The sequence below is a fragment of the Myxocyprinus asiaticus genome, chromosome 2 (assembly GCF_019703515.2).
Source record: "Myxocyprinus asiaticus isolate MX2 ecotype Aquarium Trade chromosome 2, UBuf_Myxa_2, whole genome shotgun sequence".
Lineage (NCBI taxonomy): Eukaryota > Metazoa > Chordata > Actinopteri > Cypriniformes > Catostomidae > Myxocyprinus > Myxocyprinus asiaticus.
In genome coordinates this window covers 65562497-65577559 of record NC_059345.1, presented here as the reverse complement: position 1 = coordinate 65577559, position 15063 = coordinate 65562497, and the positions used below count along the sequence as shown (strand labels likewise).

At 41.7% G+C, this 15063-nt stretch overlaps 3 protein-coding genes across 3 annotated transcripts; all 3 read left to right on the top strand.

The window, feature by feature from the left end:
• Positions 1-476: 476 nt before the first annotated feature.
• On the top strand, positions 477-1349 carry LOC127456419 (histone H2B). Its single transcript, XM_051724902.1, has one exon. The coding sequence runs from the start codon at positions 477-479 to the stop codon at positions 849-851; it is 375 nt and encodes a 124-aa protein (XP_051580862.1). The 3' UTR covers positions 852-1349.
• Positions 1350-8582: 7233 nt separating this feature from the next.
• LOC127456263 (histone H1-like) lies at positions 8583-10395 on the top strand. Its single transcript, XM_051724676.1, has 2 exons — positions 8583-8676; positions 9351-10395. Exons 1-2 carry the CDS (start codon positions 8583-8585, stop codon positions 9890-9892), a joined length of 636 nt encoding a protein of 211 aa, XP_051580636.1. The 3' UTR covers positions 9893-10395.
• A 3901-nt stretch (positions 10396-14296) lies between these two features.
• On the top strand, positions 14297-14758 carry LOC127456369 (histone H2A-like). Its single transcript, XM_051724821.1, has one exon. It carries the CDS (start codon positions 14318-14320, stop codon positions 14702-14704), a length of 387 nt encoding a protein of 128 aa, XP_051580781.1. The 5' UTR covers positions 14297-14317; the 3' UTR covers positions 14705-14758.
• The last annotated feature ends 305 nt before the right edge of the window (positions 14759-15063 follow it).

Here is a 15063-nt window from a genome sequence, read left to right as displayed (position 1 = left end):
AAAAAAAAAAAAAAAGATTCAGAACATTTAAGAAGCACTTATTTCATAATATCTCACAAAATAAAATGAGCGAGAAAACAATAAGTATGTACAATGTGTTTTTTTAGATTCTGAATCATTGAACTGCTCGCGGAAAAGTATTACAATTATTTGTACATAATATTTCTTAAGAACCACATATGTCTTCTTATAATATTACAACACAAAATGAGCGGGAGAGTTAAATAAAGGGAACTGAGTCATGTGGGGGATGGTATTTTTCAAACAGGAGGTGATAGGTGGGACTAATATTTGGAAGCCTTTGATTGGCTCTCTTTCCAACCCGCCAAACTTTGAGCTGTCCAATGAAATCATGTAATGGGTGTGGCCAACGACGCACATCGTCTCCATGTAAAATTAGCATAAAGGAGGGAATAAATAGTGTTTGTGCGTTGATAAATACACATTGAGTTGTGAAGTTTACATCACAGATCAACATGCCTGAACCAGCCAAGTCCGCACCGAAGAAAGGCTCTAAGAAGGCCGTCACTAAGACCGCCGGTAAGGGAGGAAAGAAGCGTAAGAGGTCCAGGAAGGAGAGTTACGCTATCTACGTGTACAAAGTGCTGAAGCAGGTTCATCCTGACACCGGGATCTCCTCCAAGGCGATGGGCATCATGAACTCCTTCGTCAACGACATCTTCGAGCGCATCGCCGGTGAGTCGTCTCGTCTCGCTCACTACAACAAGCGCTCCACCATCACATCAAGAGAGATCCAGACCGCCGTGCGTTTGCTGCTGCCCGGTGAACTGGCCAAACACGCCGTGTCTGAGGGCACAAAGGCCGTCACCAAGTACACCAGCTCCAAGTAAAGTGTGATGAAGCTTTCAGCGACACCAAAGGCTCTTTTAAGAGCCACCCATGTACTCGTCTAAAGAGCTTCGTTAAGTTCCCATATTATTAGTGATAGTATAACATATGAACATGATTTCTTTAAACCTAACAGTAAAATTCAAAACTGTAGAAACTATTGCTAATCTAGTACGAACACAAAGCTAAATCCAGTTAAACAACATAATATTCCCTGTCAAAAGCACGTAATCGACACACTAATGTATTCTGAATTTCAGGATCATACACTCTCACTGTTTATCTGTGATGGAATGAGCTTCTAACCTCCACAAGATCTGCTGAAACCATCTTTTAAAAAAACAGAAAACATATCTACTGCAAGCACTTAAGCAATCCACAGTAACTGCACTATTTAAAACTTACACAAACCTCCTTTAGGTTAAAATGTTCTATTCCAATGCATGTATGCTCTTTTACTCTATACATAAGTATGTAATAAACAGTTTACATGTATTTTTCTACCTGAAAGTTACTCTGTTACACTGTTTCAGCATTGTTCTCCAAACTAATACATTATTGCCATCTTTTGGGTATTCAAAGGTATCACATTATTAGTACTTCAAACATTAAATACATCAAACTTATAAAGGCATAAATGGGAACATATAAACAAGGTAAATATAATATACTTGTGAGGTTACATACATGTAAAATAAACAAGCAAAGTTTTATAGTAAATATTTTGTGGTAAATAGCATACTTGTAAAAGCAAATACAGAATAAAAACATGATCATAAGTTTTTGTAATTTTTAGCCATCTGTGCATGACTGCATTTATCAAATATTAACTCAATATGGGAAGCAGACACAGTTTACACAGAGTATTTTCTATTATTATTATCATTTATTAACTTTTAACCTATTTAAAATACAAACATTCACCATATATTCATTTTTGAGCTACAGTCTTCATCTCTCTGTCCATGTGCACGACACCATGTGTAATCGATTAACTGAAGAAATGCACAGTCGAATCGGTGAAGAAAGGACATCAGCTGAAGATGTGACATAGACATTTTATGGTTGACTTTGTGTCATTGTAGCATGTAGAATGTCAGTGAACTAGCTTTTCTACAGCAAGACACACAACAACAGGCACAACAACATGGAAATCTTTATAGCCATGTGCATTTCTTACATTCTTTATGCGTTGATTTTGGTGTCGATCAAATGTATGTTATCTATTGTATTTATAGAGATGTCTGAAGGCAGACATTTGTCAAACAGGCCTAGATTTGAGCAGTCACATGGTGTCGTTGGGCTGGAAAGACAAGTAGATTTGTGTGTTAACGGTGCAGCAGTAGTAAGAGAACCCATGTGCTTGAATGATGGCTCCCAGTGATGTTGTGTATATAGAAAAGAAAAGTGGTACAAGCACTGAGCCCTCAGGTACCCCAGTATGTATCTGATGTGACTTGGACTCCTCACCTCTCCAGGCTACCTTGAAAGACCTACCTGAGAGATAAGACTTGAACCAGCTAACCACAGATCCTGTGATGCCCAGAATAGAGTGTGTTGGGAATTGCCCCACTGAATGCCAGTGATTAGGTTATTGACCGCTGCAGAACTCTGGTCATCAGTTAGAGTTTGTCCGTTTATTGCACAAGAATGACCATGTATACATTGTAGTGTAATCAAGGTAGTTTTCTGAAATAAATAAAATAACAGAAATAAATACTCATTGTCTAAATATAATCAACAACTTAACAGATTACAAACTCAATAATAAACCACTCTGTAAAATGCCCTGATACATTAAATATAACCCAAGAAATATAGCAGTAAATGAGTTTGCAATAATGACAAACTGCACAGTGTAATAAGAATGACAAAATATGAATTATATATAGAAATTGAACTGTATCATTAATACAGGCCGTAATAATGATGACAAGAGCAGGGTATTATCACATTGACAAATATTACACTTAAATGTAATAAACTTGTAAACTTTATTAGTACGAGCAGCGATGCTAGCGGAGCTAATCCGCTCCATATACAGGGTACAATCACACTCAAAAGCTTGCTAAACATCAACATCATGATTATACATATAACAATTGCCATCAACAATCTGTGCTATCAATAACAAATAAACCATAAACTTACTTGTCACAAACTTTATCTTGCATGAGAACGGCACGAGTGAGAGCACACGAATTGACTGCTCCGCTGGATTCACTTAGTGAATTGGCAGTTACGCTAAGCCCGTATGTCCTGGAAACGTGGCAGTACGTTACTTACGAAAGTCATGAATTAAAACATCACACACGTAGCAAACTTTTAAGTTTAAAGGGAAGAATTCACAACAGAGAGTGTGGACAGGAGTATCTGATGTTTGAATGTGTCCTACCTAGCGATTGCTGGTATTTCTTGTCTGAATACATGAATCTGTTCTGTTTATGTACCTGTCATTTGCTTCAGGCTGCATATTAAATAAAAAAAAATCATGCTTTCTTCCTCAATTTATGAATGGAATCCATATGAGATCAGTAAAATAAGCTGTTATAACTGCTCAATAATAATTGAAATAAGAAATAAACTGGTGGCCAAAAGTTTGGAATAATGCACAGATTTTACTCTTATGGAAAGAAATTGGTACTTTTATTAACCAAAGTGACATTCAACAGATCAGATCAATGTATAGTCAGGACATTAATAACGTGGAAAATTACTATTACAATTAAATTTTTTATTTTTTTAAAAAAAATCATAACTTCTTAAACTACTTTAAAGTGTTCTCCTAAAAAAAATCAATGACAGCTTTGCAGACCTTTGGCATTCTAGCTGTCAGTTTGTCAAGATTCTCAGGTGACATTTCACCCCACGCTTCCTGTAGCACTTGCCATAAACGTGGCTGTCTTGTCGGGCACTTCTCACGCACCTTACAGTCTAGCTGATCCCACAAAAACTCAATGGGGTTAAGATCCATAACACTCTTTTCCAATTATCTGTTGTCCAATGTCTGTGTTTCTTTGCCCACTCTAACCTTTTCTTTTTGTTTTTTTCTGTTTCAAAAGTGGCTTTTTCTTTGCAATTCTTCTCATAAAAATCAGAATCAGCTTTATTGCCAGGTATGATTACACATACAAGGAATTTGTCTTGTTGAAAGGAGCTTCCAGTGCACAACAATACAATACAGCAACAAGACGGAGATAATAATAAAATTACCTCTACCTTTCTTTCTTTTTTTTTTTTTTTTAGAAAATAAAGTATATATAGTTTTTCACAATGGAGTCAATATGGGTCTCCCACTTCAGGTCCTGTGAGATGGTAGTGCCCAGGAAACTGAATGACTCCACTGCTGCCACAGTGCTGTTTAGAATGGTGAGGGGGGTCATTGTTGGGGTGTTCCTCGTAAAGTCCACAATCATCGCCACCATTTGAGCGTGTTCAGCTCCAGGTTGATTTGACTGCACCAGACAGCCAGCTGTTCAACCTCCCTTCTGTATGCAGGCTCATCGTCATCTTGGATGAGGCAGACGACAGTAGTGTTGTCTGCAAATTTCAGGAGCTTGACAGAGGGGCCCTTCGCGATGCAGTCATTTGTGTATAGGGAGAAGAGTAGTGGGGAGAGCACACATCCCTGGGGGGCACCTGTGCTGACTGTACAAGTGAATTTCCCCTATCTCACTAGTTGCTGCCTGTCCATCAGAAAGCTGGTGATCCACTGACAGATAGACTTGGGAACAGAGAGTTGGTGTAATTTAGTATGGAGAATAGCTGGGATTATGGTGTTAAAAGCCGAACTGAAGTACACAAAAGGATCCTTGAATATGTCCCTGGTCTGTCCAGATGTTTCAGGATATGATGCAATCCCATGTTGACTGCATCATCCACAGACCTGTTTGCTCGATTAAACAAATTGATGGGGATCTAGAAAGGGTCCAGTGATGTCCTTCAGGTGGGCCAACACCAGTCTCTCAAATGATTTCATGACCACAGACGTCAGGGCATCAGGTCTGTAGTCATTAAGTCCTGTGATTTTTGGTTTCTTTGGGACAGGAATAATGATTGAACGTTTGAAGCAGCATGGGACTTCACACTGTTCCAGTAATCTATTGAAGATCAGTGTGAAGATGGGGGCCAGCTGGTTAGCACAAGATCTAAGACAAGCAGGTGAAATGCCATCTGGGCCCTGTGCTTTCCTTGTCTTTTGTTTTCAGAAGACATGGCATATCTCTTCTTCACAGATCTTAAGTGAAGGTTGAGTAGCAGGAGGGGGAGGAGGGGGCTGCAGGAGGTGTTGGTGTTTGTGTGAAGTGAAGGTCAGAGCGGGTGTGGGGTGTGAGATTGGGCCTTTCAAATCACCAGTAGAACACATTCAAGTCGTCAGCCAGTTGTTGGTCCACTACATTGTTGGGGGAAGGTCTCTTGAAATTAGTGATGTCTTTCAGGCTGCTCCACACTGATGCAGGATCGTTAGCTATAAACTTGTTTTTCAGCTTCTCAGAGTATCTTCTTTTAGCCACTCTGATTTCCTTATTCAGTGTGTTACTGGCCTGATCGTACAAGACTTTATCCCCACCTCTGTAAGCATCCTCTGGCTTTGACAAAGCTGGCTGAGTTTATAGTAGATTTTTATATATAAAATGTAGAAAAATGCTAATATAGAATAGCTTTGTGTGTGACTCAGGAGAGGGCATATGAGGTTACTAGAAGTGTGGACTTTGTGTGACCCAGGAGAGGGCATATGAGGACTAAAAGTGCTGATGTTACAAGAAATGCTCAGTGCACTAAGCTGTAGCAGAAATGTTGCAAGAAATGCTCTTGTGTCCTCAGCTGTAAGCACAGAACCATGGTACTGAGTCATGAGAAAGTTCTGGGAAAGTACAGCAAAGTCAAAAAATTAACACAACCAATAATGAAAGTAACTGAATGATATTTTCTTGATAAATTAATTTAAAATGTTATTTTTGAATTAAAAGCCAGGTTCCCACCATTGAAAAGAGGTTAGAGGCTCTGTGAAATAATGGTGGGAAACATAATCCATTGGATACAAAAGATATTAAGATGGCGTAGGCATGAGGTATGCTAGATAACCAACTGTACAAGAACTAAAGGTTTTGACAGAGAGAGTCAGATCTCAGCTGACATCTCGGGTTTGTTGGTATGTTCAATAAACTCTTAACATTTGACACCTGGAACTCCTGACTTTGAGAGGTTTCTTACAGAGAGGAAGAAATGTTTTCCATGCTCCACAACAAGTTCTGCTGTAAACCATGGTTTGTCATTGTTGAATGTTAAATAAGTCCTAGTAGGAATGCATATATCCTCACAGAAACTGAAATATGATGTAACAGTATCTGTGAGCTCGTCCAGATCTGTGGCTGCAGCCTCAAAAACACTCCAATCAGTGCAGTCAAAGCAGGCTTGTTGTTCCAGCTCTGCTTCACTGGTTCACTCTTTACAGTCTTTACTACAGGCTTAGCAGATTTTAGTTTCTGTCTGTAGGTTGGAAGAAGATGAACCAGACAGCGATCAGATAGTCCCAAAGCTGCTCTAGGGACAGAACGATATGCATCATTTATTGTTGTGTAGCAATGATCCAGTATATTTCTGTCTCGGGTGGGGCATGTAATGTGCTGTTTGTATTTGGGCAGTTCACATGTGAGGTTTGCTTTGCTTTTAAAATCCCCAAGAATAACAATAACTGTCTGTGATTTGATCAGCCAGCTGTTGCAGCACAAGGGCACACGCATGTGTGTGGCGGGATATAAACACTCAATAGAATAAACAAGGAAAACTCCCGCTGCGAGTAGAAAGGCTTACAGTTAATAAAGAGCGCTTCCAAATTAGGACAGCACATCATCTTTAATGCTGTTACATCTGTACACCAACCTTCATTGATGTAAAAGCATGTTCCACTGCCTGTCGTTTTCCCCGTTAAATCTGTGATGCGAACCGCTCTGAATAACTGAAAGCCCGGCAGATGTAATGTGCTGTCCGGAATGGCTTCACTCAGCCAGGTGTCTGTGAAGAACAAGGCAGCAGAGGTTGAAAAGTCCTTGTTAGTACGGGTGAGGTGAAGTTGTTTGACCGTTTTGCTAGGAAGAGAGCGGAGATTCGCTAGATGAATACTTGGCAGGGCTGTTCGAAAGCCATGCCAACGGAGCTTGACTCAATGTCTAAGTCACTATAGATAAAAACGTTAAATGAACACGCATGTATACGTGAAGCGAGTCAAACTGGACCGGACCATATTTTGACATACACACACCTATAAAACATAAATGAATCTGTATGTATTTTTAAAGTAATAAAAAACAATTTAACTAACATCACATATTATGGGGAAACAAAAGAGAAGATCCCTTTATACGTCATGAGGCTACTCCAAGAGATTTGTACTGGTACGGCATCACAGATAACGTTCTCCAGAAACACCTTCAACACACCGCCACGGTGAGCGAGACAAAGGATTGTGGGTTTGGTGATTCCCTGGATGTTATCTAGCAAGACTTTTCGGTGACGCTGGGCGACACCTTTTCTGAGTCCTTTACCTCATTTTCCGAGTGCTTTACCGCCTTTTCCTCTTCCGGACATGATGACGAGAACTCTACAATCAACTGAATGTGAGAACAGAAACTCCAGGAGAGTTTATTTACAGTTGTCTACAGGACCTAGTAGAGACACAGCACTGAAGAGGTGATGGGTCATTCATGAACACAGAAGAATGAGTAGTCTCAGAGAGTGATTTGTTCATTTGGTGTTGCCAGGGCATGCGCATTGCGCAACCTCCGTTCGTTTGTTTAGGTGAAAACTGCATAGGCGCTGTACAGGAAACAGAAATGATAAGTTCACCTCTTGAGTCTTTTAGTCCGAGTCGTTCGTTCTTTTGTCACGTGACAAAAAAAAAAAAAAAAAAATATATATATATATATATATATATATATATATATATATATATATATATATATATATATATATATATAAGCATTATAAGCTAGCAAATACGGCTGTCATGTGACAAAAGAACCAACGACTTGGACAAAAAGATTCAATCCAGAGGTGAACCAATCATTTCTGTTTCTCAAAATTTGTTCATGGCTGCATTAACAATTTTACCTTATTGGGACTATAATCAAAGTTTGCATACGTAGACATCTTGGGGTGGATTTGACTATTGAAAATGTAACATTTTAATTTAATTCTGCTAAAATGAATTAAATGATTTGAATAAAGATTCGTTCATTTTGCTGAAGGAGACTCAAAAATCCAAGTCAGTAAAATGATCCGATCTTACCATCACTAGTGTTTGTGCGCCTGTTTTTATAGCGGACAGTTTCGTGCCAAACCAGGCGGGCTCAAACACCAGAGGCAATATTAGAATAAATATTAGAATATTGGCGTTATTGTAAAGAGGTTTCAACTAGGTCGTGTAAGAAGGGCACTCCCATATGCTTTAATAAACGCAATGTCTCGTTCCCTCCATCTCAGGGAACCGAGGTTACATACGTAACCGAGACGTTTTCACCCCACTAAACTATTTTATCGCTTCAGTTTTGCTCTAAATGTGAGAGGAGAAAACACATGCACGAGCGGCTCTCGGAGGCGCACAGACACTGAGATGAGCGGATTGAGTCTATATGGTTCTCATGATGTGTTTAAGAGCGCAGCACCGCTCAGCCGCTCTTCGTTACTGAACTCAAACACTGTCTGTGTGTGAGATTACAGATCCGATCAGAAAGATGGCAGAAACCGCTCCAGCTGCAGCCGCCGCATCGGCCAAAGCGCCCAAGAAGAAATCTGCTGCTAAACCCAAGAAAACAGGCCCAAGCCAGTGTTGCCAACCTAGATTTAGTGACTTTTCAGACATCTTTAGTGACTTTTATTCAAAAAAGCACCTAGCGACAAATCTAGCGACTTTTGGACAAACCTTAGCTACCTTCCGTAGAAGTAAGTCACCAGTACTGCCCCGCGAGCGCGTGGTCTTGCTTTCCTGCCTGAACTCCGAGGCACACCTCTCTCTGCGTCTACTCTGTTCAGTGAGACTGACAGAGAGAGAGGTGATCAGGCGAGAAGGCAGAGCAGCACAATCAGTTGACCGCACGGCAGCTGACATAGACGTAAATGAGCTACGCATGTGAAAACAGCGTGGTCAAGGACCAATCATGAATCTGTATTGTTTTTTTTGTAAACATGCACATTTTTTTTTATTTTTATATATTTTTTTTAAATATGCACATAGTGGTTTGTTATGGCTGAGCGCTGTGTGAGGGAAAAGATAAGTTTCTGTCGCTTCTAACTTTCTGAGTGATTGATAGATATAGGGAATTAATAGGGTATTACAGTATGTATGGTAAGCACAGAGAAGCAAACACATGTAAAGGGCGGACACTATGCAAAATTCAAATGAGACGCGATGACGTTACGAATATGCTAATTAGCGTATGCCGTCATCTAGCAACATTTAGCGACTTTTCGAGCAGGCTTTAGCTACTTTCCATTGAAACTAGTTGGCAACACTGGCCCAAGCGTCGGTGAACTCGTAGTCAAAACTGTGTCCGCCTCCAAGGAGAGGAGCGGTGTGTCTCTCGCCACCCTGAAGAAAGCTCTCGCCGCCGGTGGATACAATGTGGAGAAGAACAACTCCCACGTCAAGATCGCCATCAAGAGTCTGGTGACTAAAGGGACTCTGGTCCAGACCAAAGGGACCGGCGCCTCCGGATCATTCAAGATCAACAAGAAACAAGCCGAGAGCGAGAAGAAACCCGCCAAGAAAGCCGCTCCTAAAGTCAAGAAGCCCGCAGTCAAGAAACCCGCTGCTGCCAAGAAGCCCAAGAGTGCAGCGACTAAGAAACCTGCCGCCAAGAAATCCCCCAAGAAGGTGAAGAAACCCGCAGCCGCTAAAAAGGCAACGAAGAGCCCCAAGAAGGCAAAGAAACCAGCAGCCCCCAAGAAAGCCGCCAAGAGCCCCAAAAAGGCCAAGACTGTCAAACCCAAAACGGCAAAGCCGAAAGCAGCCAAACCTAAAAAGGCAGCGCCCAAAAAGAAGTAGATGAACTCTTTACTGAGTTTCTTCCTCAAAACGGCTCTTTTAAGAGCCACCCACTAATTCATATCAAAGAGCAACACTTTGTGCATGGTTTGGGTTTATTTGTCTTCTTTTCTTGGTTTAGTATATGTTTATTGTGACTGAGAGTTCACAATCTATGCCACAAACAGAAAGCGAAACTTCTAATGAAACAAATGAAGATTATGCAGCATAACTCTCACCCCACCTGACAAGTTTGTAACGAGCTGTTTTTAAATCACTGTTTAAGACGAGTTGAAAATCAAGTTTAGTGCAAGTTACTTGATTATTTTATACGTTTGATTCAATTATAATCAATGGATTATACCTTTCTGTCTAATTTAATTTCAGGTAAGACATCTTTGACCTCGCACACTTACTGCCTCACTAAAACACACAAGAGTTTTGTTTTCAAATACTAGTAATAATAACTGAAGAAGACTCTTGTGTGGGTCAAAAAGATAAACACATGGTTATTTATATAAAAATACTAATACTACTACTACTAATAATAAAAGGAGCAGTAAGTGTACAAGCTCTCTTTTTTTCTAAACACTTTACAAACATTATTCCATCACACACCGCCTCCCAACCTGTGTTGGAAGCATCCGTGGTCACCACTTTCCGCCTGACAACTTGGGACTTCGAGTACCAGAGGGGACAGTGGGTATTCTCCACTGAGGCAAATAGATTGATTTCTGCTTTGCCAGATATTTCCCAAATCCTCAATACAGTTTGAGGGTGAAGTCTCCTAAATTCTGCCTTGGCGGTTTATATATGCCACAACTGTCATGTTGTCTGAGCGAACCAGGACATGACAGTTTGATATTTCTGATTGAAAAGCCTTTAAGGCTAGAAATACAGCCGATAGCTTTAGGTGCTGCGTGACAACTTGCCCCAGAGCGACACCTCACTGGTAAAACGCAGGAGCTGTCCGTGGTGCTAAAGCAGCTATACAGCAGCGGGATATAGTGATGCGCAAGCGCCCTTGGTGCCAAGCACGTCATGGCACACGGCGCTTCAGCCAGCTCTGAAGAGGTCTCATGTGTAAGAAACCTAATGGCGGATACCGCCGCCACAAATCCCAGTGCTTTCTGAAACAGTTTCAGTGGAAGTGTTCTACCCTGTTTGAACTGAGGCGGACACTGTAGAACGGCTGAAGCAGTAAGTCTCTTTGCTGGCCTAACAGAGCCTCTGATTGTGCCAGTCGGCGAGGTAGTTCAAGATGCTTATGCCGCTCAGTCTCAGAGGAGCGAGAACCGCATCGATGCACTTTGTGAATATGCGAGGAGCCAGAGACAGTCCGAAGGGCAGGACTTTGAATTGATTTGCTGTTCCCTCCAATGCGAATCTCTAAAATATCCTGTGATGTCCTACAATTTGGATATGAAAGTACGCATCCTTCAGATCTATCAACACAAACCAATCGTGTGGGCGTACATGCGATAAGATCAGTTTCTGAGTAATCATTTTGAATGGGCGCTTTATAAGTGCGCGATTTAAATGTACCAGATCCAGGATCAGCCGAAGCCCGCCGTCTTTCTTTGGAACAAGAAAATAAGGGCTGTAAAACCCTTTTTGTGCTTGACAATTTGGCACAATCTCTATCTCGTTTTTCATGATGAGACTGTGTATTTCGGCTCGTAACACTGGCATGTCTTCGGACGAAACCGTGGAAGACAGTACGCCGTTGAAACGTGGTGGCCGGTGTGCAAAACTGGATCTTATAACCATGTTAGATTGTTTTTGCACCTATTCTGAAATACCCATTAGGGCTCGCCACGCATCCACGTAACGGGACAGAGAGCAATTTGGTTTGCTCACTGTATGATATGATATGTGCATAATGTGTGTGCTTTGAAGAGGAAAAGGGCTCTTTTTTTAGAATGTGTGAGCATCTCTTGCATTTGCAATGAGTGCTGTATTCTTTTTTGCACTTATTGAATTTTTGATTGCATTCATTTGAGTGCAAGACACAGAAACAACATTTTGAACAATATTGTGAACAACAATATTCCTTTCCCGACAAACAATAGTGGGGAGATGGGGAACAGTGTTTTGTGTCTCCAATCGAGCCTTTTTTTGGAGTAACCGCGGACTCTATTTTCTGCTTCAAAGAGTTGTGCCCATCAGGAGCACTTTTGCTCTGCATACTGATGCGCAGGTGCCGGTGAGGCAGCAAGTATGGGGCTTTTAGTCGGGCGCTGGCTCAAAACAGAGTGAAGGCGAACCGGCTGTGATATACTCCGTTTGGGCATAAAGTGTCTCATAGCCTGTGACTGCTGCTGAATCGCGATGTAACTCTCAGCAAACTTATTCACAGAGCCGCCAAAGAGGCCGGCTGGAGACATTGGAGCATCCAACAGAGTGGCTTTTTCCTTATCACTCATTTCTTTGAGGGTCAGCCATATACGTTGATCCAGAACTGCCAGGTTGACCATGGACTTGCCATTGGCCTGCGCAGTGACATTCGTGGTATGCAGCGCTAAATCTGTAGTGGTGTGGAGCTCTTTGAATATCTCTGGATCGAAGCCGTGCACGTCCATTTGCCTGAGGAGCTTGGCTTGAAATTCCTGGCACACCACCATTGTGTGGAGTGGTGATCCAGCTTGTTCTGCTGCTGTGTAAGCTTTTCCCGCCAGTGCAGACATTTGTAGACACGGTTTGGAAGGATGTATGGGGCATGATTTCCACGCTCTGTTACTCGCTGGGCAGAGGTGTGCCGCTTTAATAACCATTTTCTTCCCCGTGATCCACATTAAAGAGGATGATGTCACTGCGCAAGAGCGCCGTATAAGGTCGCGTGCCAGGACTTGGATACTCGGAGAGACTGAGGGCCACCTCAAAGTCATCCTGGTCAACCTCGCGGCACCACCGTGCCTCCTCGTGTGAATCCTCGGGTATCACAGAAGAGGCGGGTGGGAGGGCTTGTGAGGCTGAATCATCCCTCAGAACGAGGGTGATTCACGAGCGAAGCCTCTTGAGACTCATGCACTCACACTGAGGGCAGTCTGTCTCCATGAGAGCTGTCTCTGCGTGGGCACAGCCCAGACAGTAAACGCAGCTCTCATGCTGATCTGATGGTGGGATGTGCCTGTCGCAAAAGGAACACTTACGAAACGACATCTTTAAAAAGACGCGAACACATAAGTGACTCTTTTAGACATATAAATATATAAATTTGTATATATTTATATCACACAGTATACAATGCACAATATACATTTGCTTTGTAAGTATACACAAACCCTGCCGAAGCGCTGCGGAGAATCAGGATGCTGAGGCCTGTTCCCCAGTGAAGCTTCAATCGGCGAGGCGATGTGATGTTCACCGGAACACTGCAGGGGAGCGGAAAGTTTTCCTGCAAAGATTCTGCCCGCTTACTCGAGTATATCGACGGCGAAGGTAGAGGGCTTCTACACAAGAGATGATCGCTGTCTTGAAGGAAGAAATTCTGAGGAAATGGTGTTTGTGCACCTGTTTTTATAGCGGACAGTTTCGTGCCAAAACAGGCGGGGCTCAAACACAATAGCCAATATTAGAATACTGCCGTTATTGTAGAGCAGTTTCAACTAGGTTGTGTATGAAGGCACTCCCAATATGCGTAACTATGCAATGTCAAGTGTACTGAGTCGTAAGGGAACTCCTGCTCTGTGTTCACATTGTTTTCACCCCACTAAACTATTGTATTGTTTCAGTTTTGCTCTAAATGTGAGAGGAGAAAACACAAGCAGGAGCGGCTCTCGGAGGCGCACAGACACTGAGACCAGTGAATTGAGTCTATATGGTTCTCATGATGTGTTTAAGTTTAATTTATAATCAATCGATTATACCTTTCTGTCTAATTTAATTTCAGGTAAGACATCTTTGACCTCGCACACTTACTGCCTCATTAAAACACACAAGAGTTTTGTTTTCAAATACTAGTAATAATAACTGAAGAAGACTCTTGTGTGGGTCAAAAAGATAAACACATGGTTATTTATATAAAAATACTAATACTACTACTAATAATAATAATAAAAGGAGCAGTGTACAAGCAAGTGTACAAGCTCTCTTTTTTTCTAAACACTTTACAAACATTATTCTGGTGTGCTTGTGTTTATGATCACATATCTTTGACATTTATATTATATATACTACTAACAATAATAATAATGCTAATCATAAATATTATTTATTTATTTATTTTTACATTAGCCTCTTTGGAGTTAAACATGCTGCAAGGCTCTCGTCATCAGAAAGAGGGAGGAGTTTAGAGTTTGGAGGGAAGTGCTGTGATTGGTTAGAATGTTTTTCAGACTCGAGCCAATGGGCGACTGACAGTCTCCTTTAAATACTGGAACCAGAGCCTCATAAACAATTTTCTGCTTGTACTTAATTTGTTGAAATTGTGCTTTCAACTTCATAATGAGCGGCAGAGGTAAAACCGGCGGTAAAGCTCGTGCGAAGGCTAAAACTCGTTCATCCAGGGCAGGACTGCAGTTCCCCGTCGGTCGTGTGCACAGACTGCTCCGCAAAGGAAACTACGCTGAGCGTGTTGGTGCCGGTGCTCCTGTTTATCTGGCCGCTGTGCTCGAGTATCTCACCGCCGAGATCCTGGAGTTGGCCGGGAACGCCGCTCGGGACAACAAGAAGACTCGTATCATTCCCCGTCACCTGCAGCTGGCAGTGCGGAACGACGAGGAGTTGAACAAACTCTTGGGTGGGGTGACCATCGCTCAGGGTGGTGTGCTGCCCAACATTCAGGCTGTGCTGCTGCCCAAGAAGACCGAGAAACCCGGCAAGACCAAGTAAACGGACTCCAGTCTGTTTAAACCCAAAGGCTCTTTTAAGAGCCACACACTTGAACTAATAAGAGTGACTTGTTCTTATGTATTAATGCAAAATAAAAACTACATATAAAAGTAGCACAACTCCGCAGAGATATATGTAATGAAAGACTACAAGATCTGTTTCTCAAATAATGTGCAGCCTTAAACACGTGAAATCAAACGTGCATGAAGCAACACATGATCAATCAAGTGGTTTTTCAGTCGTTAATTTTGGCTCTAAAGTACAGATGGCATTACTAATCAAGCAGGTGTGTAATGGTGGTTGTTCATAATCAAGCATATAATAAAGATCTTTAAACTGTTCAGCAGATTCTCTAATAA